This window comes from Thermobia domestica, chromosome 8 (genome assembly GCF_964235325.1).
Source record: "Thermobia domestica chromosome 8, izTheDome1.hap1.1, whole genome shotgun sequence".
NCBI lineage: Eukaryota > Metazoa > Arthropoda > Insecta > Zygentoma > Lepismatidae > Thermobia > Thermobia domestica.
In genome coordinates this window covers 225,437,520-225,463,733 of record NC_137461.1, presented here as the reverse complement: position 1 = coordinate 225,463,733, position 26,214 = coordinate 225,437,520, and the positions used below count along the sequence as shown (strand labels likewise).

At 34.4% G+C, this 26,214-nt stretch overlaps 1 protein-coding gene across 1 annotated transcript; it reads right to left on the bottom strand.

The window, feature by feature from the left end:
- Nucleotides 1–2,944: 2,944 nt before the first annotated feature.
- Nucleotides 2,945–17,898, bottom strand: LOC145692472 (cholesterol 7-desaturase nvd 1-like). The gene is made up of 6 exons (XM_081767779.1): nucleotides 17,645–17,898; nucleotides 15,816–16,004; nucleotides 12,061–12,239; nucleotides 8,764–8,994; nucleotides 4,310–4,483; nucleotides 2,945–3,131 (listed from the first exon to the last, which is right to left on the bottom strand). Exons 1-6 carry the CDS (start codon nucleotides 17,766–17,768, stop codon nucleotides 2,964–2,966), a joined length of 1,065 nt encoding a protein of 354 aa, XP_081623905.1. The 5' UTR covers nucleotides 17,769–17,898; the 3' UTR covers nucleotides 2,945–2,963.
- Nucleotides 17,899–26,214: the final 8,316 nt, after the last annotated feature.

The following is a 26,214-nucleotide window of genomic DNA, read 5'->3' as shown; positions in this document are numbered from 1 at the left end:
CTCTGCTCCCGGTTTTGATTCAATTACCTATCGCCATATCAAGGAAAGTCCGCCCTCACTCCTCCTTCTATTAGCCTCTATCTTCACTTTCATCCTTCGAACAGGTTTTTTTCCTGCCGACTGGATGATGTCAAAAACGCTCATGTTCCCAAAACCGAATAAACCACCGAACGCCGTATCTTCCTACCGCCCTATACAGCTCACTTCGACTTTTAGCAAAGTACTGGAACGCATTCTAGTCAATAGGCTTCATCCTTATCTCTGTGCACGCAGTCTCATTCCATCTTTCCAAGCCGGTTTCCGCCCGTCATATTCCATCAATGATCAGCTCCAACGACTAAGTACCCTTATCACAAATCATTATAATTATGTGCGACCATCTTGTCTTGTGCTTTTTGACCTAGAAAAAGCATTTGACAAAGTCTGGCATCTTGCCCTCATCTTCAAACTCATTAAACTTAAATTGCCATCCCCATATATCCGTTTTATCTATCAATTTTTAGTCTGCCGTATTACCTATGTTCATATTAACAATCATTTATCACATCCAATATTTTTACATTCTGGCGTCCCTCAAGGATCAGCTGTGTCTCCCTTGCTGTACTTGCTATTCGTTTCCGACTTTCCAACTCTGCCCGCAGACGTACACACCTTTCAATATGCCGATGATACTGCCTTCCTCGCTCTCGGCCGTACCATCAGACACATCAACCTAACATTACAAGAATCAATTGATCGCTTCTCTCAGTGGTGTCGAAAATGGAAGCTCACTATAAATGCTTCAAAAACACAGGCCATCGTATTTCTTCCACCACGCAAACGCTCCAGAATCCATAGAAATCCATAACTCCTCTCTCTCTCCATTCAGCATACGCCAATTCGTCTCAGCAAAACAGTAACTTATCTCGGCATTATATTTGATCAACACCTTACTTGGACTCCTCATCTGAACTACGTAAAAACTAAAGTCTATAACCGTCTCAATCTTCTCAAACGTCTGACTGGCACGACATGGGGACTTACATCACACATCGTTCTAAACACCTATAAGGTTTTTCTTCGTCCTGTACTTACCTATGGATTCACTGCCTGGATATCAGCACCACCTTCATTCTACTTCAAACTGGCAACCTTCGAGCGCCATGCCTTTCGTATCGCTCATCGTATTTCTCTTCCTAGTCCGACTCGCTACTTGTATTCTCTAATAACCTTCCCTACCTTGCTTTATCACATTGAATCTCTCCGCCGAAAATTCATCACCATTCGCTTCCAGCAAGAACAACCATTGCTTTTCGAAACCATGCATTACCTTGCTCTATCATCTGTTCGACCTCGATATTACCATCTCCCTCTTAATTTACTCTTCACACTCTATTGCTATACCTTACCGCCTAATCATCCAGACTTCGCACTTGTGCAAGATCACCGCCTTCATGTCCATCTACCGCATATCTACCCGTCATATCAAGCACAGTAACTCCTCTGTCATCTAACAGGGCCTCCTCTGTCTACATTAGCCTAGCGTCGCCCCTAGGCAGAAGATAACCCGCATTTGTCTATATTAACAGTCCCTATGTGTTGTGGCGTGCATCGCACCTCATCTCATACCTCATATTCATTTATACAGATTGCATTATTTCCACAAAATTGTTTTGTATTATTCTAATCATAATTATTGTACTTGTAACTATATAATTTTGTTAATTACCTAACCTATACAATGATTATAGTCGCAAAGACTATAATGACCAAACATATACAGTAATAAATAAAGAAATATCTCTTAGCCCAACGATTATAACCTTCACTTCCTTCATTCCGTTCCATCCCTTTCCTAAAAGAGGGTGTAGCCCTCTACAGGGTAGCTAGCCCTAGGGTTAGCAAAAAAAAAACAGTAAGTAAGAGTATAGATTAATTCATTCTTGACTTTAATCTACAGAACAAATGCTTTTAATGAAAACATGGGGCCTGTTTCCGTAGATGGAGGCCGTAAATAAAATTCAAACTTCAAGTGTAACTGGAGCAACTCACCGACCATGGCTGATTTAACACGTTTGAAAACAGCACGTGTAATGGCTGATGTATAAACGCAGTTGACATAGCCTGTGTAGATAAGTGGGTACCGTGTGTGACTGTCGTTCTAGGGATTTTGTGTTCGAGTGTCAGCCTAGACTGCGTTACATTTTTTCAATGAATTAAACACTGTAAATGATATTCGCGTTTGATACTGAAAGAGGTTTATCCTATGAAGGGAGAAACAACCAAGACAGAAACAGGGGGTAGGGGGAAAGACGGAGACTGTTTATCCTTAAGTGTTAAAATTTAATTTTTTCCCATGTCTTTTGCTCTTTCCTTTCTCTCTTTCCTTCTTTTCTCATTTTGTTTAGCTTTCCATACTTTTACGGTTTCTGCATGATGCATATTATTCTTTTCGTTTTCTTTGAATTAATTCCTAACTCTTTGAACTTAACGTGAAAGGAATTTCTGTAGATTTATCACGTGGTTGTTTCTCTAAGTGATGTTCTCATATAGTAATACTTTTTCCTCCAAGTGGTGGAATATCCTGGCATGTTATGTTTTCTGGCATGTTTGCGTTCCGAAAACAAGTTAGTGTAAAGTAACGTATTGCTTCCACACAGTGCACGGGTTTTGTTAGCCTTGCTCCAGTCCAATGCATATCTTTATCTACAGAGTTTTAGAGACTATTAACCGGGATATAAGACCAGCTGATAAGATGGTATTACCACATTTCTATATAAGTATGACATAACTTCTATGCGATCAAGTTAGGCATTTGACACAGTTATAAAGATAGACAACTTAATGGTTTAATTTATTAAGCTTTCCTTGATAACATATAATTACATAAGATGATCATAGCTTGATGCTTGTAATACATAATGATTATATGTTAATCAATTTCTATATCTGTTAGCACTTGAGAGAATGTACGTATTTATAATTCACCAATCCAAAGCTGACTCAGTTCTTTTATTCATAAATCGGGGACTATTTTCCGAATAGAATTGTTTGTACCATTTCCGGTGTTGAGCTAGCGCTTTTTCTTCTTTCATTAGAATAGGCTTATGATTGTACTTCTTATGGTTCCAAATAAGGACGTCCCGTCGAAGCTACGAGTAAGAAACATTGTTAATACAATGAAAAATACAAGATACTAAAAATGAGTTAGTATTTTAATTGTAAAAGTACTTTAAATATTAAGCTTAAATTATATACTGGTTCTTCAGAGAAGTCACACCACTAAGACATTCAATTTTACTGGTACAGCAAAGGAAAGACGTTACCTAATGTATTCAATTCTGTATATAATTTTATGAAATTTATGGCTCTTTCTTTTCTTAGATGCTGTAAAATTTATTTATTTATTTATTTTTACCATTTTGAAATTTCCTCAACATCCGTCCCCAAACAAATGTATATACAATAACACATGGATGTGTTCAATCTTAAACTTACGAACTTTTCTTATTTAGCGTGCACCCTTAGAAATTTGTTTGAATTTTTGTTTTTTCTCAATTCTTATTTTGCACTAAATGAGATGAGGGATGTACTAACTCGACTTGCCTATTCCTTTCTGTGAATCCACAAATATGTAAATTCGTACAAATTTAATGTATAATTTCCGAAAATAAAAAGGAAGGAGTTCGACTTTCCGTTACTGCTGATCTTTTTATCTTATGAGTTTTTAAATATTCTCAGATATAGTTGAAGTTTACTAATAAGAAAAAGAAAACATGTGCATAGATACCATCATCTTTAGTCTTTCATGTATCTATGTATACACATAAAATATATGTTCATATATATGTATATGCGTATATGTTAGAACTTAATCGGCCAACTCCATCCTTTGCTATGTAGTAATAGTACAATGCTTATAAATTATCATGATTGACCTTATGTTTGTACTCAAAAGTTATAGTTCATAAATTTCTTATGTCCATGGTACTGAAATTTACAAACAATAAAATGTACAACGCAAATAACAACAATTATTTATCTTTGTCCTCCAAAATAACCTAATATAATAGCATAATCGTCATGCACATTTGCATCCAGCGTTTACCTTCTTCACACAAAGTTATCATATTAACAAGTTCAGTTATACATTAATTCTCGTGTAAGAAATAGTGTGAAAACCCCAGATCTGCCCATATTATCGAAATGTTCACACTACTTGCACTGACCTAACCTTATGAATAGTTTGATAAGACTACTATAACAATCACATTTAAATTCCTCAAAATGAACTGTTTAAATCTGCAATATTTAATTTCTAACAACATACCATAAAAGCTTCTATAACCAAAAACAACTTCCAAAATGGTGTCCAGATACTTGGTGGAGCATATAAGCGATGGACAATCTTCTGCAACAGTGGCTCAACAGGCGTCACTGTAAAAAATAATATTGCTGGACCAATTGAGGATTTGAAGTTTAGGTGGATGTAGGCAGGGCCTATCTGAAAAATAAGAAAATGTATAAAATATATGAATAAATGAATGATTTGTAGTAAAATAAAGTTTTCGTAATAAAATTATCTACTTTAATGTATACAACCTTTAGAAGATAACATAAGCAACCTTCTAGAGATGATTTATTTCATCTGATCAAGAAACGGTTAAGTCTATTATATTTAAACTCTGTTCACTACAAAGACTTAAGTACCACTGCAAGACACACCCAACGAAGTTCGTTGTTGTACATTACACTGAGAAACAGACTACAGTTTCCATCAAACTATCCATTACTTTCCTATCTCATGTTTCTTTTTAAAGATTTGTTTCGATTCCTTTACACATTTTGTTTACTTTTTATTTTTATACGCTTGAATACCTTGAGAACCTCCCAAAGACAATTCTCTGAAATCATTTATATCTTATCGTACATTACACAGTGCTTGTCTTGAAGTCATTCCCGCTCTTCATTATTCCATGAGATGAAAGTCAAAGAAATGGTCTGCTAGCAATGTAAATATTTTGATCATGATACACTGGTTTATGTTCTAATTTGTATCTTTTCAGATCGTGTTGAATTGATGTTACTGCCAGAGAACTAAGCAGTGGCAACATAATGGACAAAATCGAATACCGAGCAGTGAGTCGGTTTCATTTTCAAGGAATGTTGGCACAAACAATACGTGATGAGATCTGTGTATGTTGATAATTTGTGTTTTGCTGGAAGAAACTGTTATTTATTTATGAATTGGATACACCGTTAACTAACAAATTGTATGTATTGTCATTGTAACTAACAGGTTGTCTTTTCCAAACGTAACAAACATACACTGTACTCTTTTATTTAATAATACACACATATCGGTTTAATAATACCAAGTCACATTAATATGTTACTATGTCAAAATTGTAAGCACGTTCTGCATTGAGAACATAATATAAACACAATGTTCACAAGAATATCTCAATGTGACCTCTGTCAGGTAGCCTTGTTTGACAGAGAAAACGATAAACAATAAAACGTACGAGAGAAGAAATTAAATAGCAGTTGCAATGCCAAAATCTCTCTCACGATTGGTATATCAATTCTTTCTATTAAAAAATTTGTTGCGAAATTTGACACAGAATGAACTAGATCTGGCAGAAACAAGAAGTATATAGTGAGCATATTGATAGGGTCTTCCCTTTGATTGTGCATTTGTCACGTCAAATTCATTAGTCCTCTTTCAGGTCAGTTTCATAAAGATTTCCATGAACATTTTCCATGGATACCGTTGGCATAGATTAGATCTAAACAGTCAATAAACTAGATCTAAGTCTGTTGGTGTCATCCAATCAATAAAGGACGTAACTTGCTCGTCAGGCAAACGAGCTTCAAGAAGGAAACTTGCTGGAAATCTACAAATAGCTTTAAGTACCAACTTTAGCATTGGATTTTGCCTCCAATGATTGCCGTGAGCGATCATTACACACAGTTAATTCACTGGATTTTTTATCGCTTGATGTCTACATCCCAAATTGATAATAACACCTCACCTATTGATTACATTATGTCCAAAAGTACTCACGAACACTAACTGCACTATTTTACACCCGGTTTCCACAACCTAACAATGTACAGAAGTTAAAAAGTTAATCTTGACCCTGAGTAGGGCTCTCAGATGTCTCGGTTTAATCAGGACAGTCCCAGATTTACATTATTATTACCCCAAAATTGTCAAAAACACGAACTGTCCTGCCTTAAAAACATAAAATCTGTGCGATATTAAGATAAACCGTCTTTATTAGTCATTCATACTCAATTAATAAGAATACTCTACTCTCCGTCACTCACGTTTGGTTAATGTTGACCTATAATTTAGTCAATTCTGACATTTTTGCAAAACACAAGTGCATAACTATGTCTATACATAAACTTTTCATACAGTGTTCCGAGTTTTAAAGTAAACTTTCAGAGGGTGTTCCGGTTAATTTACTCTGAAACTCTGATAGTCTTAGCCATGAGCCTGTGGGCAGCCCTTTGAGTCTGAACCTGTAGACAACCACACGTAAAGTTGCCTCTTCGTAGCTCAGATCATTTATATTCATTACTTATAATATGGAGCAGATAGGGAAGATTTGCCTTGAAAATTAAATTACACATTTAGTACAATTGAAAAACAATTGAAAATAAAAACGAGAAAACAAATAAAACATGGAATGTTAGATTAGGCTAGAATCTAAAAGTGCTCCTCGGCTCCTTGGCATTCTGAAATCATAGTGTGTCTATAAATTGAGAACCTTCTGATGAAACAATAACTGAAATGTTATATGAGTAGAATTGTTTGCTACTGCATTTTCGCTAGTCAATTTTGATGTTTCGCACTGACTGCTATCTTCGTAATCGGAGTGGTTCCATAATAACCTATTCATGATCTCAAAGAGACTAACCCTAATTCTACGTTTCAGTTTACGAATCTTCTCTTCCTATATCTGTGGCCTGATGTTTTCCTTACGCTTAATTGGCAAAGGTTCTTTTCCTTGTTTTTTAAATCAAGGAAGAATACTTAGTTTTCTGACTCAACAAAGTGTAACGCATCGAAACTCATTTTCTAGATCACCAATATCTTGTAAGTAAAGAATTTAAATGTAAGTGAATATGATTCCTCTTCAGTCAAGATATTATGTGATTGACCTATAATATCAAAGAAAGACTGCTCTTTATTTTCAAACTTAAGCTATGAGTATTTCCAAAATATTATGTGTATAACACATTAAATAATTATTTTCCCATAACCAAATTTTCTGCCTATGAAGCGAGCTACATTACAATATTCCAAACCAAACTCTATATTTCTCGTTTTATTTCGAAATAAAATGTCCAAAGTATGTCTATATATCATATTTGTCTACCCTCGTATAGAATTGTTCAACCCTGTCTCCCTCTTTAGAATACGCATTTTAATCAATCAATCATAAGAACTCCATCAAAGTAGATACTATGCTCTAATTTAATTTAGAACGGTCCATCCGTTATTCGGTTATGATGTAACGGAAAACATTAATTTCATTTATTTTTTCCCGAAAAATAATATTATATCTATAAGGTACCGTAACACATGACACGAATATCTTTATAGGAGAGCATATTACAATCTTATGAATTAATTTTTAAAACATACTTTCAGTTCACTGATGAAAACGTATATATATGGAAATTAGAAGAAAATATTGGGAATTGAAAGAGAAAGCTGAAAACCGAGAAACATGGAAGAAACATTTCCAGAACCAAACTGAAAATTAAGAAGAAAAACCCTCATTAGTCCCAGGACCTGCCAATAAGCACAATACTAAATAATAATAATAATTATATATATATATATATATATATATATATATATATATATATATATATATATATATATATATATATATATATATATATATATATATATATATATATATACTGCTATTAAGATTTTTTATTTAACTTATCAACCTATTCCAGTATATTTTGATAGATTTCAGTGTGATCAATACTGGGGCGAAAGTACGGAAATAGACAAAAAAAAAATAGTATATCATATTTTGCCCCCCTCCTTTAGATTTTAATTCATAAGGTTTAAAATTGCTTTCTGTAAAAAACAATCATATTAATTTTCGTCACCCTTGAACAGATATAATATTAATGTAGGCTCATTTGCTTGAATAATGAGTCTCTTACTCTCAGGTTCTTTCGCATAACTTTACGTTCTGCACAGAAACATGGTACTTTAAACGAAAATGTAATAGCATGTGCTTTCCAAATTTCGCCACCTGTGTCTAATTTAAACAGTAAACACATTTTATTGAAACCTACATTACAATTACTAGTATATTACAGTTTAATACATTTTTCATTGTTGTATTCTAGAAATTCCCTAGGAAATTCTCTAATTTTCTTTTGTGTTTCTTTGTACAGTGCTTCTAGTCATGTAGAAAATAAACAAACGTGGAAATAAAGACATGGAACAAAGACATGGAAATAAAAGACATGAAATAAAGACACAAACGTGGAAAATAAACAAACGTGGACATCAAAGAATTTATATTTCAACATCTGTGTGGAGTGCTATCAATCTCTGTACGACTTATGTTTAAACCAACACCAAGTACACAAAATTAAGATAAAAAATATGGCGAATGCATCATATATAATGAATCTACAGTATGTGTGTGCGTTTGCAAACATGTTCGTGTAGTTTTAGATGAAATTTCATTACAGTTTGACTTCTATTTGAGAAAAAGCACACGAAAATATACTTACTTGTTTCCCCATTATATCCATTTTCAGTGTTGTTATTCTATTAAACAACTCTAAATTATGTTGAAGTGATACTGTTGCACAATGTTCATTGGGAACGGGATCTGCTTTCCAGCTACCTTTGTAAATGTGTCGGACGAGTCGCCCAAGCAGTCCAAACTTGCTGCTAGTCGGAACGAAAGGAGCATGTAAGAAGTTGATATGTGCTAAGTCACTGCCGTTTTCTGCCATATCCTGAAGAATGAAAACATATTAATAAGTAATTGATCGCTCTTCTAGTACAACCCTTGTTGGATGAAGTCATCGATTGTTACCATTAGGAAAAGTCATTACATAAAATGAATATACTGTAATGGTTTTCATAAGAAAACTAAGTTACGAATTTTAAGTATTGAATAGGTAGCTAAAGGTAGATAATTTCCTTCAAGTGAAAAAGGTCATCGAGGAGCAGAGGAGAGATCCACAAGGTCGGTTTCATTTGACATGTATTAATAATTGTTTATTTTACTTTTTTTCTTTTGCTTCCCTCTCAGTTGTTAATGTCACTGACGGACTGGTGAATGGCTCATAGGAGTCGAGAGAGTGGACTGTTGGTGGACATGTTCCTGCCGTTGAAATAGAACTGCATCTATTAGGAACTACATAAATGTAAATTCAATGCTGTATACATAGGGAAAAATAATAAAAGGAAGAAAAGATAAACATATAACGCTATAAAATATCTGCACCATTTTTATTTAATGAGTTAGTGGTTGATTGCACATTTCATTCCCCATTTACCACCTTCGCTCAATGTGATTCTACGGTGACTGTGATATTAACGTTAATTATCTCTGCTAACCATATGTTTCTTATTAACAATAAAAGACCTTAAGTTTGCTACCTACTCTTGAACCAGATTATGATATAGCACAGGTGTCAGACTAGAGTAAGAGGTATCGTACCTAGATGGTATCACTTTATCTCTACAGCAATTATAAGAAAATGTTTACCAAGGTCCGAATTGAGGCTTAAGAAAAATCTGTTTTCTCTTAAGACCTTCATTTCAGCTTCATGATTACTAAACCACATTTGGCTATGTATTGTATTTAAGAAATGCTTCCGAGATACATCAGCGAAGGTGCCTTTGCAGGCCGATATGTCAATATAACCCTAATTCCGTATGGTGATATATCTGCGCACTCAGTAGAAAATAAGGACCAACACCTGTTAGTGTAATGAAGGACATAGCTTAGAAAAAGGTACCTTTCACCAGTACTTATTTTGTGTTAGCATTCTCCACATTCATCAAAGAGCCTTGTACGCTGTCGGAAACACAAAGCAGTGAAAGATTTAATTCAGGTCTAAGACAAGCCGACTTCTGTTCATTCAGCAGCAAAGGTTAAGCTCAGACACTGAGATAAAATGTGAACTTTCTTCGTCCGTAAAAAAACTGTCTTTAAGAATCTTTCGTACTTTCATCACCACCTTTTTCTTTTAAAAAATAAGTTCATAACTTCAAGATAATGAAGGATATCAAAATGTACAAAGTGATCCAGATAGCATCGAGAAAATGGTATTAAAAAGTAATATGTATTTCCAAACCTTTTCTTACAAATCAGAAATTTGATGTCCTTGTTGTTGATTTTATTTTAATGTCCCTTTCAGCAGTGAGGCTATATGCTACGGGACCAACAATTTAACGTGGAATAATAACCACATGAGCTTCCACCGGGAATCTCCCATGCCAAAGGCAAGTACGCTAACCGCTTAGCCACGAGGGAGCTCAATCAGAAATTTAAGAACACAACTGATGACGTTATAATTCTTGAACAACCCAATTTATATACTACATGAGAGGAAACAATTATTTCATGTAATATCATTTTACAAATATTATTTGGTCACTTCCTAATTTTTTAAAATACTTTATTGTCTTAAATTTATTAAACTTTGAAAAAAAGTTGAATTGAACTTAGTGAAGAGCCTAAAGATTTCTGTGTATATGGGTATTATGAACCTAATTTTAGAATTTATAAACTCAGGCTAATTATTATTTTTCAACACAAATTTCACTTTACTACAATACCACAAAGCATATATAGTTTAGCATATATAATTGTTTTACTTGTTACAAAAGCACTAACAGCTACACACAAATATTATTAGAAGTATGAACATTGTTGTTAATAACTTACATTAATGACTTCAATGTATGTCCCTAACTAAATTACTGTTCGAGGTTCGAACGTTCCGAGGTTAGCGGCTACTAAGAAAGAAGAACGAGATTCGCTGCCAGACATAAGCCAATTTTTTGAATGTAAGATGTTACATTTACAAGAATTACAAAAGGTTTTCATTGTTCAGTATAATTTTGTTTCTCGTAGTGCTAGAGTATTACGTTGTGAATGATAAAATTTCCATGTACCATACTGTTAACTACTTTTTCACAGATTTATGCAGTGTATACAGAGAAGCAAATCGCTTAGAAAAATATATTGTGAAAGCACAGTTGAAATTGATTTTTTTTTTTTTTTTTTTTTTTTGCATAGAAGAAAGTGCACGTTAAAGCAGTACCCTTATTTCTTAGCATTCTTCAATCAATACATTCTGTGCAGTCACTCAAAGAGAGCGTTAACTCCTTTCACATGGAAAAAACATACCTAGGTGTATGCAAAAATCAGTAAACTAATTATAAACTGAAATGTTCACGATTCCGGTAGTGCCTTTAAATTTTGGAAGTGGAATTCCTGAAAAGCACTTTTTCATATCTTTTTCTACAGTACTAGTTCGTATAGTTAATTTACAAGATAATTAGAGAAAAGTAATGGAAACATTTACTCAGAAAAAGATAATTTGCTTATTGATTCTACACTCTAGTGTTTGAATATTTGAAAATCAATATTTACTAATAATATGTTGTGAACAATAGTGTCCGAGTATTTAACAAATACGTTTCAAGCTACCACTATTCAATAATGATAACTTCAGTGAGGGAAAAGACTATTTCTAGAAATTCTAAAGAGCTCTGATAGGAAACATATCGCTAAGTATTTAACTCGAAACATAAATGAAATAACGGAACTTTAGCCGAGCTAACTGTTATATCTCTATATTTCTAATTTAATAGGTTTTTCCTTTTGAAATCAAATCATTTTAATAATAACAATGAGACCTGTAACGATCCTTATTATTAACCCTTAATTTTAATTTGGTAAATAAAGGCATAAACTAGTACTCAGCTATGGTAGCGTAGGATGGAGTTTCCTAAAATGGACTTACAAACTACAGAAGTTTATTAAAGACGTTCAAAAATCTTACTGCAACATGAGTATTAGCGAAGAACTCAGATCTTCCTATGTATTTCCATTTACCAATTTCAACTTCGTCTATTGCAGGGGGCCACCAATAAGGCTCTTTCCCTTCAGCATGATACCAAACAAATATTAAATTGTTTCTCTCGAGACATTTCCAACTTTTCACCTTCGCAAATTCTGGTACTGAAATAAAAGTCCTCTTAATGTGATTGCTAAACTACGTGCAAATACTAACAAATGACTTTGTTATATAAATGTTGTAATTTTAAATATGTATGTAAATTTTCATTGTTTATTGACTTCCAATAAAGAGATTTACTTACATTGCCTAACATTTTTATTAGACGTTAACATTTCAACTACATTTAATTTGTTAGTGTGCAAACAACGCTATTCACAGATATATATGTATAGGGTGATGCAAAATAAGTGTTACAACTCTTGGGAGGTGACTCCTGCCACTGAGACAAGATAAAGAGTTCTCTTGAACTTTCGGCTATCGGACATAATTTCGGATCTACAAGGTGCTGAAAGCGTGGGAAAATGACTTTCGGACGCCAATAGTTCGGAAACTATCTAACGTAAAGAGGACGGGTAAAAAATTTCCTGATGAAGTCATATCTGCTGTATTGAATTTTGCATGTTTCACAATCCTACCATCCACGCGCAAGGGATTCCCCAAAGGAACGTAGGGAGTCCCGGATAATCTGCCAAATGAAAATTGGTCTGAATGGAACTGAATTGATAAGATTTCCACCAGGTAACAATAATTCGATTGTATTAAGTCGATATCTGGAACAAATACAAAATGGCGGACACCTTCATGTCCGTTGTGCTTGGTTGCATAATCGCCAGGCCAACAATGACGTTATGAGTATTGAGTGTAGCGAATTTGTACTCAAATGCTCTAGAAAGACTTCTGGAGTGTCGGTAGAACACAACAGATGAAGCAGAGTGATGCACATGTGTGGAAGCATTTAACGAAAAATGCTCAGAAATGCACTCATACTCAATAAACGTGAGTTCAAAGCGTCGGAAATGTAAGGATTAGCGTCAAGAACATGAAAGCCATTGCCAATTAAACAATAATATTCAATAAAACCGATGCAATTTGATGTACATGGTTGCATACCAATAAGGATGCAACAACTGAGGCCAAGTTGAAATTGTGCAAGGGGATTCGCTAAGAAACGGTAAACTAAATTAATGTCACTAGTGGGATCGCATGATCGATATTGAAATGTGGCCAATGTGTGTGTTGATATCGACATGTAGCTAATGCACAAATGTCAACATGTCCCACTGCTGCTGGGACACCGTGTCACGTGCGAAAAATAGGAAAATAACTACTCGGGTCTTGAATCTGAGGCCGTGGGTTCCCAGTAGGATTGGAAACTGCGTCCACGCGAGCAAAAGCGAGCGCTCTAGCCTGAGGCTTCGAGGGAGCCTCACTTTCTCTGTATCATTTCTTTGAGGAGTACCCACTTTGTTTGGCAAGCGCTTATGTGCAGCCTCCCGACATGCTTGTGTTTCATTTTGTTACTCCTACTGCACAGTTATAAACAATCAGAGCTTTAAAACGTTTCTACATATTTCTCATGTAGTTTTATTTTCCATATGTATGGGGTTCCAGCAATAGTGTTACATGTGTCAAACTGGTTCATTTTCGTCATTGTCTTGGTATGTGCACTGTGTGTAAGATACGGATTTCTGGATGTATTTTCCTATGTTTCGAGTACATCATATGTCCCAGAAGATGTGGGAAATGATACAAGTTTGTTATATTCACGCTCTATCAAAATTTGAACCATGGATTAAGATATCTCTTTTCATATGTGTCGAATGTTTGACAATGTCCCAAACAAAGAGAAACATTGATACAATCGTGTTCTAGTTACGTTCTACCAAAAAGTGCACCAGATGTTATAGCAGAATATACAACGTTATTTCCCTAGTTTTCGCAAGTGGGACGGTTCACAGCAATGGTGGGACATGTTGACATTTGTCCATTAGTTACATGTTGATATCAATACACACATTGGTCGCATTTCAATTTCGATCATGCGAGTTTACCCAGTTTCTTAGTGAGTCCCCTTGCACAATTTCAACTTGGCCTCAGTTGTTGCATCCTTATAGATATGCAACCGTACAGATCATATTGCATCGGGTTGATGAAATATTATTGGTGAATATTATTGGCAATGGCTTTCATGTTCTTGATGCTATTCCTTACATTTCTGACGCTTTGAACTTACGTTTACTGAGTATGAGTGCATTTCTGGGCATTTTTCGTTACGTATTTCACCACATGTGAATCCCCTGCTTCATCTGTTGTGCTCTACCGACACTCTAGGAGTCTTTCTAGAGCATTTAAGTACAAATTTGCTACACTTAATACTCAGAACGTCACTCTTGGCCAGAATCCGTACCTGGTGATTATGCAACCATACACAACGGGCATGAAGGTGTCCGCCATTTTGTATTTGTTCCAGATATCGACTTAATACAAACGAATTATTGTTACCTGGTAGAAACCCTATCAATTCATATCCATTTAGACCAATTTTCATTTGGCAGATTATCCGGGACTCCCCACGTTCCTTTGAGGAATCCCTTGCGCGTGCATGGTAGGATTGTGAAATATGCAAAATTCAATACAGCAGATATGACTTCATCAGGGATTTTTTTACCCGTCCTCTTTACGTTAGATAGTTTCCGACCTATTGGCATCGGAAAGTCATTTTCCCACGCTTTCTGCACCTTGTAAATCTGAAACTATGTCCGATAGCCGAAAGTTCAAGAGAACTTTTTATCTTGTCTCAGTGGCAGGAGTCACCTCCCAAGAGTTCCGCCAAATTTCTTACAAATGTCTAGAAATTATCTTAAATGCACAATGTCACATTTTATTATGTTTGTTTTTATTTAATTGAACCGAAAAACAAATGAGACTTGCATCCTTTGTTTCAACATCAGTGAATAATATCTCCAGGTAAAATATAATTTTCCAAATAACATTTTTTATTTCAATAAATAGACACTTGTTGTAGTATCCTTGTTTATTTCATTTGAATGACACTTTAAATCCACTGACTGCATTTTTCTTCAGAGTTAAGCTCATTCGGGGAGTTGTATAATTATTGTGATTTAATTTAAATGTTTACACTATTATAATTTAATATATCCATATTTAAAGTTTAAGTATTGTTAGAAGTTACAGTTTGGTTCAAGTTTATTACAACCGTTTTCCTAATAATATTATTGCTCTTCACAATTCACCACAGTACCTCGAATAAAGTAAGTGGATTATATATATTAAAAAACACATGGAATAAAAACAATTCCAGTTTCTATACGTAAGTGAATAAGTGACTAAAGTAACTGTCTTTTAAGCTAACGTGTCGATGGGCAGCCCCCATTTCAAATATGCCTCATTCATTTTATGTTGTGGGTCCAAGTAAATGGTAACGTTGCATTTTCATTTAACATTGGGCTAATAAATAGTGTACAGCCCAAACGGCTCGTTCGATTTAAAAAACTTCCTTCACTTTAGATTGACAAAATCTTATTTGGAGACGGTTTTCTCTCTTACATTTTGTTGTAACTCTGATAATGACAAAGTTAAACTCTGATAATGATAATGAGAGGGGACGTTTGAGGCACACTATATTATATATACACAGATGAGAATTTTCACTTTACGTTCTGCTAGTATCATATATAAAATGCAGAAGACAAATTTTATTCAGACTGACTTCTTACCTTTCTCTGTGTATGGAATTGATACACATTTTCCGTTAACTCCTAAGAATTGCCATCCATGAAAGGGACATTCGAGGCAATTACCTTTTACCGAACCACCAATGGCAAGGTTGGCACCCAAGTGCGGGCAATATGCATCTAACACATGTACTTCCCCCTTCTTTGTGCGAAACACTGCGAAATTCTCACCTGCGGAACAAATTAAGCTGTTGTAAGCTCATTTACTAAAGAAAAGTCATATTAAGTGCAAAGTTTTATGAGGAATATCAACAAAATCCACGATAGTATGGTAAAATTTTTCAGGGAAGTTTTGCGTGTTAAAAACGTTTAACAAGTAGATCAGTCCGGCAAATCTAAAAAATACTTATCAGAAAATATACAAGGATATATAAGAACGGTGTTATACTCACAATCTGATGCGCCTTCCCAATACACATACAAAGAGAAACATTTATAAAAACAAGAACAAAAAATATAGATATTTAATTTGTATACGGAACAGAAGAACGAACAAGAGTATGCAAGTTTAAATATTGACCATGAAGGAGTGGCAAAAGTGTGAAACCGCAATAATTTTGTGCTTTTCAGTTGGTCTTTTAAAAATATTTTCTCGTGTCTTCTTCAAACAAACTGAAATGGATGGACACGAGTAAGAGGATATAACTTCGCTCAAACGTCTGGCCGTCTAGTATATATCAATTATACTAAATGTGACCTTTTCTTCTCTGTCCTTTACACTTTTGTAAAGGAGAGGAAAATGAAGGGTAAAGTGTCTTTCTCCTAACAAATCTCTTTCTATTCATTTTTATTCCCTGACTTATTTTTTTGTTAAGAGATCAGAATTTTCGATCTTTGTATCGCCTAGGAGATGACACGTTGTTCTTTACCTCTTTCTTCTTCCAGAAACTAGTTCTTTCTAAGTATTTCTTATAAGGCAATATATCCTAAGACAGTGTCCTTACCAATGATTCTCCTGTTTACTACCAACTTCAGTATTCTTGTTCTTTCATTCAATCTTCTCAGAACATTTTTAGTTCTTATTCTCTCTTTCCAGCCAATTTTTTTTAATCGTTCTCCATATCAACACCTCGAACCTTATTATAATGGATATAATTATAATCGTAGTAAAAACATGTGTGAAAATACAGAAATATTTGTATGACCGTCAAGATCTACATTATGAAACTGCACACAAGGCTCAAAGTCCGTTCTTATAGCCATTTTTTCCCCCAAACTGGCATTTATTAAATACGTCGTGATAACTGTTTATGTGAATATTTACCTTCTATTTCATTAACAATGATAATAGCATTTACAACAGAAAAAGGAGACATTTAGTGTGAGATCTGTTTCATCTACTAGTCCTCATCCTTCCCTGAAACAAGTTATTTGAAAATGTAACTATCGGCTCGTAGTATATCATACAATATTTACAACTTACAAAAAGTGAATGTCATTGTTCCATTTCATAGCACATTAACATTCCAGACAATTAGTATTTCAATTATATAAAGAAGCTTACTAGAATTGCTTAATAAAATATATGCCTCACTTAATTTTATCCATTTCTTTAATTTCCTCTGTATCTCTTCAAGAGAGTGACTGAAAATTGAGAATTTCAAAGTAAAATACATAGTGTTCTCTTTCCTGGCAGCCGTTTCTTTCGAAAAGACAGCACCTGGAAATTACTGACTGAATGCTGGATGTTATCAATTTTTTATAATCATCATTTCAGCATATAAAGACAAGAAATAAGCAATAAGAAACTTCTTTAATGGACATAGTTACATCAAAAGACAATTATCAAAATTCTTTCTTATGTTACTTACCGAGAGCAGATATATATTTGACTTCTTCTTTCTTCAAGTTATTTGACTCTAGAATAGCAAACCATCCATTTGGAAACACTGGAGGTAACGATCCAACTTTCCTTGTTTTCCGAGCCTCTTTCATTATTTCCCTTCCAGATTTCCTTTGTTTAAAATCCACCGAATTCTCGCAACCTGTATCATCCAAGTCCTGTAGATAGTTGAAAGATCGGTATAGAATATCTCAGTACTCACATAGAAAAAAAAATCATATCAGACCAGAAGTACGATCTACATGAGTTTATATATTTTCCCCATTTTACAATGTCTTCCTTTGAACCATCATTAGAACACTGTTGGAAATATTATTAAAACACACAGTAAGAATTCACGGATTGGTCTATGATAGTGATTGAAGTGTGGAGTCCTTTGGAATCCCGAACATGAACTTAAATAGCACGTGTAACCACTTTCAACGGCTACACAAGTAGATATTCGGTTAGATAACCACTGGAACAGTTCTGAACATATACAGTCTCGGGTATGGTGTCCTGTGCTCAATGTAAACCTAAATACCCGAACAATGGACTTTAGCCTCGATAGGTAGGCGATCAGGCGCCATATCATCATGATTCTAGACAAGATCAATATAGTTTAAGTGCAGAGATTTAACAGGCGAGGGTATCAAATGTATCTAGTAATGCTCGCAGGATTGTTCTACGAATACTGGGACATGTGTTACGGTAGCGGATGCCTCAATTGTTCTGATAGTATCCAAGTATAGGATTGAAGATACTAAGAATTGCCCCACTGAATAATAATTAAAAATGACTGGGTTATATAGCATGTTGGTCCCATATCCGAATGCTAGATGTGGATTATGTATGCTTAGTACAAACATGCGCTATATTTTTCGGCTTAGATATGTGTCTCCAGATAGCATACAAACATTACTTTGTTCAAGACAAAAAATAATCTCAGCTTCCAAGTGTTTTTCATTCCCCTCAACACTACAGTTTTTCGAAACCGCCAGTAATGTTTTCGGCCATGAGCTGGTGACAACAATGTCGTGAAAAAATCACCATGGAACGTATAGTACACTTGCATCAAACAATCAATTAGTTATTGGTCGTGTACTTACATGAAGGACACAGTGGGTGTGATTAGATTGGGTATATTCATTAACATAATAGGCCACGCTCGAAGCCACTTTACTGCACAATATAGGATTTCGGTAACATATCCAATAGACTTCATGGTTCGCTGCCTGTAGTAGTAGAGCAAGATGTGATTTACTCCGGATTGAGGTAGTTGAGATTAGACAAGAGTACCGAATACTTGTAGGCAGACAACACTATGACTTTTGAAGGTCAAAGAGCCCAATAAAAAGAGATGACTGCGTTCGAATCGGGACAAATGGTCAGACTACGTTTAAGAAGCTTCTATCACTGCCAAGTTGAAATTTTCACAGTGTCAACAATTTCCAGTGCGTGATAGCTATGGACAGAAGAGAATTATGTGATGCGACGAATAGGAAAGGAATCACATAATATGACCACAACAAGTGACGACAGGTGTCTTTTTCATACGAACTTGACAAATCGTGCATCGTCATTCTCAATATTAGCTCGATATTGGCGTATCCTACTTAAATATTAGAACTTTTATTTGGTATTACTTATTTGGTATTTTAGTACTTAATGGTTACTACATTCCTATAAAAGTGTCTGAATACAGCACATGTTCAATGTAGGCATCTTTCCACCGAATAGCTCCTTCAAGGCGACTGCACATGTTTCTTACCACTCTGTGATACATCTCACTATATGGGCTCGGGTTTTTGTAACATTTTAGGGGTTTAACAGATAGAGTCTGATCTTTAAATACCCCATAGAAACAAGTCACAGGGAATACGATGAAACAAAAACATAAAAATACAGAAACTTTCTATATTGTGTAGTTGCAATATGGACAAACGTATATGTTTAGCAATTCTTTTCCTCACAATGCAGAATTGTGATCAGCAGGGCCCGGATTTTGTTGACAAGTCAACTTTTTTCTGTTACGCATAAGACAAGGCAAATTCTAATAAAAACGTTATTCATCAACTCTAGGTTCTAAAAATATATATTTTTAGGGTCAACTTTTGGTCACTTTTTGCCGTTTTGAAATTTCAGGTCATTTTTTAATATCTTAAGGTAATTTTTAGGTCACTTATGGTCTTTTTATTCTTTTTCTTCTACATAAGGAAATCTTTAAATGAACACGGTTTACAGTTGTGGAAAAGACGAAGTTGAATAATCTCTTTTCTTTCTTCCTGACTATTGGGGTGGAAAAACTGCATTCTTAACAAGCTAATGAAATCTAAACTGTAACTGGTTAACGAAAGATGGGGGTTGATAGGTGTCCAAACAGATAGTTTTGGGTTGTTGACCACAAACGATGTGATCACGTGAATAACTAAAAATGGATTAGAAGGCGTACAAGAATTTTAAACAGATTTTTATCTGTTATTTTCATGTAGTCTGCACTTGCGAACTTTTATTGTTTAAGAGTGCTTCCTAGTTTCAACTCGGGAGTAAGTTGACGCTTTCAACACTTACAAGGCCGTACAATGGACTGATCAACGGACATAAATGATCAATGGACTGCAACTAACTGAAACAAAACTTTTTGAATATAAATGACAAACGTTAATTAAAATCCAGTGGATATTTTAAAAATGTCAATGTTTTACGAAATAAACATTTAAGAAAACGCAAGTTTTAGGTCAATTTTTGTGAATTTTAGGGGCATTTTACAGGAATTTTAGTGTCATTTTATAGGTCACTTTCTAGAAAATTTTAGGTCAACAAGATCCGGGCCCTGGTGATCAGCTTAATTCACACACAGCGCCTAACGATAACTTCCCTTGAGCTTTACTGCCTGGATTTCGAGGAAATCCAAAAGGTGTTTGTGTGTTGTTTCAAATTTATCACAAAGTGTTTTTAGCAAAAACTAAATATTACGTGTCAACTATTCTTGCCCCACCTAGTGCAGAACAGTAACATTCGTGGAGTGTGCGTATCGATGTTCTCATACGGTCTGCTGAACTTTAAGCTAACGCACTGCGCACATCTTTGACCAGGCATCATAAATATTTCAGGCTATAATGGGCTCATGAATATTATACGTGGTGTGCTGAGTAACCGACAGTCATACTTCTGGAGAAAACACGCTTGAACCTTTTGAAACACTACCGTCGTAATCCAATCTGCCGATGTAAACTGCAGAGCATAATAGCGGTCCAATGTTAGGTATGATATTGTGGGAGATATTGGTTAGGCCGATGTGCTCGTTAGAAACTGCTACGCACTGAGAAGAAACTCATTACTCTCCAGAGGAGGTGAACGTTAATCAAGTGTACATAGTTTAGTCATGTAACAAATCTGTTCCTGTAAATTTCATACTACTCATATTACCTCTTGTTGTGTTTTAATTTTCTTAATCAGCAATATTACAAGTAGCGGCTCTCGAGGAAAATCATTTTACCTACGTAATGTTCTTCACGGGCCGGAGCTCAAGATATGTAATGTTTAATGGTTACATTTTAAAAATGAATTAAAAATGAGGATGAGAGCTATAAACATGCAGACATAAAATAGCACACACTTACGGTTAGCTAGAGAATGAAGTTCCACTACCTGCCAGCTCAATGATAACATTTCTCTGCCATTTACTATACTTTACTATATAAATTATAGTTTTACTATAATTTATACCGGTACCGAATATGACAATGAGCTGCCTGTGGTTAAGTGGTTGGTATAATCGGCTTTGGCATGAGAGACCCTGGTTCGATTCCAGGCGGGAGCTTATGTGATTTGGACACCAGTTAAGCACACTGAGAAAAAAATTGTATGTGACGTACGTAAAATCGTATGTTACATTTGTAAATCCTGAAGTTTTTGGACTTAATGTACAGGAAACGTATAACTGAAAACGCATGTTTTATAATACTTTCTGTATAAGTGTCCCATCTATATGTACTTTGTATATGAAACAATATAGGCGATCAGGATATCACATACAAATGAACGTATATAACATATAGCTTGTATGGAATATAAAGATGACTGTTAGATATCAGACATCCTGCAATGGAATGATCTATGCCTACATAACATACTGATAACGTATTATCCGTACTGATTTCTGTAGCAAGCAAGAGGATACCGTATATGTGTACAATACACCGCTGTTCGAGAACGGATTTTTCTCAGTGCAGTATGACAAACATCTCACATAGCTTTGCTGGTGAAAGGCCTCATATAGCCATCTCATATATAGCCTAGCTAAATTCAAACTCTAATCAAATATGAAAGCAAGAATTAATAACTACGTGCTATAAATCATAATACATATACAAATTATGAGAATCAACTTACCCAACGCCAGTCGAGAGGGCGAAATGCATAATAATAAGCAATAGCAGTAATTAAGATGAATGTGGTAATCAATATCCAAAAGTATATGTTTCCAAAGTAGGCATAGTCAAAGAAGCGAAAAACCCTTTCAATGTGCCTAAAAATAATTAACGACGTTCTTATTGAAGTAAACTCCAGGGGATCCTTTGTGTCTGCCATAATGTTTTGTCTTAATTCCAAAGATAGTGTTTGTTAACTGTAACGGAAAATCCAGATAAAAGAGTCTGTTAATATCATATATTATTTATACAAATATACCTTCCTAAGCTACTAGAAGTAAAAGAATTTACATATAAGAAAACGTGAACATTGTAAGTTGAATAGTATTATCATAATTTGCACGAGTGCCACTCTGTAAACCTTGGGGAAACTTCGCAAAAGGGGGTAAAGGGGATGCAGTGATCTCTTGCTTTCCATGTCTTAAATTACTGTATTATCTCAACATAGGTTCATTTTTCACGTTTCCTATTGCCAGTACAATACTAATTCATGTATATGATATAAATAACCATGCTAGTAACCAACTAATGGAATTTCATAATTTTCTCACAAATGTCAAGGTTACCAACTATCAATAAAGTTACAAAAATAATTTTTGTACAAAATAATTTATTTTACAAAATTTTCACATAGAAAATATTGAAAACAAGTCAAGTATCATATATATTCCAAATATACAGCCCTTAAACTCTCATATGAGCTATGAATAAAAGCCAGACAATCACTAGAAGGAAAATAGGGAAGTACAAATTTTGACTTCTAAATACGGTTAGTACATAAAAAGCAAATTCCGAACAATTCAAATATATGTATTTCTTGTAAATTATTTCCAATTTGTCTCTTCACCATTTGTGAACATCTTTAAACGTGTTCGTTGTGTAGGAATTCTACTTCCTCTCTTAAACTTCATAGTTGCCAACTGTCACGGAATTATGTTTCTCTTTTCGTATTTTGTATCGAATTTTTAGTGATAAAAACGTAAAAGTAAACGAGATATATGCAAAATATACGCAATATATTTATTTATTCTTCATATAATTTCAAACGATCAAGAGAGACAAGAATTAGGAGCAGCCGAAAACGTTAGTAGTTTGAGCTCTTTCCTTTAACAAGTTTGGTCAAATTCAGATAGATGTGGGCGATATGAAGAAACTAAAAAATGAGGACTTAGTTTTCCATCACAAGGAGAAGACAGGGTCCCGTATCAAAACTGACTGTGCAGACCACGAAAAGATTCGTAATTTTTTGTCAACATGTATCGACCACCTTGATAGCAAAAGCCATCCACTTACGAACTCATTTAATATTATTAGTGGTCAAATTTTACGTGAGAGTGCTCTAAACGTATAAGACGCTGTTCAAGTGGAAACATAGCAGCTGACTGTGTGAATGGCCTGTAAGATTTCCCCAAAGTACTTCCAAGAAAATTAAAATAATCTTAGACGTTACGAGATTAGTGAAGTTAGGCTCAAGTGATAAACGAGAAGTGATAATTGACTGCAATGTTACTTATGTTCATACAATGGGCTTGCTCGTATCATCTCGTGATATTAATGTATATAAAGAATACTTCAATTACTTTAGAGTTCGATTACAAATTAACATATTTATTAATTATCTATATTTTCACGTATAGTCCCTTGATTCACAAATTAGCGTTCGGATGCACGATTTATCTTTTAGCACTTTTTTGAATTTAAAATATTAACATCCTACTTGGGATGCTTTGTAATTATACTGCTTTTTAGGCGTGATATTTATACGTATATAGGGTTGGATTTTAAATACGATGGTTGAGGACGTACTTCATTATACATCACGTTGAAATAATGACATGCACTGCACCATATTCACTTTTCTTTGGAAAGCGTAAGTGAACAGTAAAATAACATAATTTCGTAAATTGTCATAAATAGTTTTCGAGAAAAATGAAAAAATAACTAATTTTGCGGCAATAAAATGTTTTTCGTTGATAATAATACAGTAATTCAGCTCCTTTTTTTATTTTCCTCTAAGAATATGTTATTTTCATACTGCAAATGTATAGTGCTGCCAAAATGTCTTGAGCCGTGGCAAAAATGCGAAGTAAAGCTCACACCCACGCGTTGAACCAATAAAGATTGAGCTCTTGCTAAGCGAGAGAGCTTTAGCAAAAGAGAGTGGAATTTCCCCAGCCGATAGCAGCGCTTGGAACGGAAGACTAGGTGTCAAGTCAATGTGGTATATCTATAGCAAACTTTATTGTATCTATTGTTGTATCTTTGTTCCTAACGGTAACACTACTTGTTACTCTTTACACATTTACTACTTCTACTTATATGAGAACTTCAGTTGACGGATAGTATAGAAAATAACAATTCATTAATCAAAACTAAGGTATTAGTGAAAACTAATAAGTAAATCTAGAGTATAAAAATCTTTTATCTTGCATCAAACGACAGCAGTGTCTAAGGATGAATACTTCCATCACGAAATGAAAATCTCAGAACTACGTGCGCTAAGAAAACGTTCCTGTTAGAAATTTAACTACAAGCCAAGAATCTTTCCTGAAAATATTCTAATTACATAAATTACATAAATTGCATAAATTGGGAATGCCAAAACACAATATCCAGACATGTTTGTCTCGGTCGTACGAGTGAAGTTCTGATTTCAATTCTTGAATCAAAAATAAAATAATACAGTCTCTATAGATTGCGCAGTTTACTCTATTTAAAATTCTTTAGATATCAAACTACTAAATACTTTATAAAACTAAGATAGGGCTGCGGTAGCTCAGTGGCAGACCGTTCACATCTATGTATGGGGTCTTTGGTTCGATCCCAGCTAGCGTCGAGTGCACTTTGTGGTGGCCCAACACCTTGTGCGTGGGTTTAATCAGGATTCTCCCGTGTCCTCCCAGTTTCTACACTTCACCATTTCATTCATTTCTCATAATCACCTCCTCCTTTAGAATAGCCTTCATAACCGTGGGACGTAAAACGTAAAGATTTCGTTTCATTTATAAAACTAAGAATTTCTCTTACCAGTTGTTGAACTGTCCAAACAAAAGAAGTATAAAATTGAGAGAGAAAAACTAGAACCAAGAATGTGTAACAACGATACAGTAATGTCTACTTGAATCTAAGACAGTATCCTACGAACAGTATTTAATTGCTGTTTGAAAATAATTATGCAGGAAGTATTTCACTTAAAAAAAAAAAAAAAACACACAGGATGATGATGAAGAAGATAGGACGAGAGCTACTAAATTTGTAGGAATTCGTAAAAATGCAATTATATTATTATCATCATTTTCATTTCGTGTCCTTGTTGTAATGCAGTTAAAAGAAACAGAAGGAAAGTTCGCTACCTTATACATTCCACCATTTTGTGAGTTTTATCGTAATGCAAATTATAATTTACAGTGTATTATTTCCTGTTCTGTTTGAACTTTTACGTCCTTGTGTTACACTCCACTGGTAGTGTATGTGTATTATTATTGTTCTTCTTTCTCATTGAATCTCATAATTGTCATTGCATGTTACTGCTCTGAAGTTCAAGTTTATTTTAAAAGCTGTTTCTAGTTGAAAAACATCTTTGACGTTCCATATTTTATTTCTTTGAAGCTGTTTCTAGTTCAAAACAAATTTGACTCTTGATTTGAATTCGTTACAAAAAAAAAAAAAAAAAAAACCATTGTTCACAGAAGGAAAGAAGAAAGAAATTAAACATAATATAAAAGAAATATGTTAAACATCTGGCTCAACTAATTACGTTTCGTTATTACATGGACGGATTCAAGAAATAATTCACTCTTTTTTTATATCGAGATAACTTCTCCATAAAACTTGCAGATGACAACAATCTCTGTTTCTGTTGTTTTCTTTAAGAGTAAAATAGCCTACCAATTATACACAAGGCAAGATATTTTCTTTGTTTCGTACATAACTATCTTACCATAATTTAAATATATATGTTACCGTCAGAACCCGAAATTAGGTAAAAATAGAATTTCCTAGTTAAAACTAGTTTTCTCAAAGCCGTTTCGAAAGAACTAGTATTAACTAGTCATGTTAGTTAGGTAATTCTGGAATTAACGAAAAGACTATATAATGTGAATCATATACAGTTTTTACTAGTTAA

What these genes read in the sequence shown, in the direction of transcription:
- LOC145692472 (XM_081767779.1), bottom strand. Translation starts at nt 17,768, where the DNA reads ATGAAAGAGGCTCGGAAAACAAGGAAAGTTGGATCGTTACCTCCAGTG. An exon ending in CAAATATATATCTGCTCTCG is followed by an intron (nt 16,005 to 17,644) that starts GTAAGTAACATA and finishes TTTGTTCCGCAG; the next exon opens with GTGAGAATTTCGCAGTGTTT. An exon ending in TGGTTATAGAAGCTTTTATG is followed by an intron (nt 3,132 to 4,309) that starts GTATGTTGTTAG and finishes TCTTACTCGTAG; the next exon opens with CTTCGACGGGACGTCCTTAT.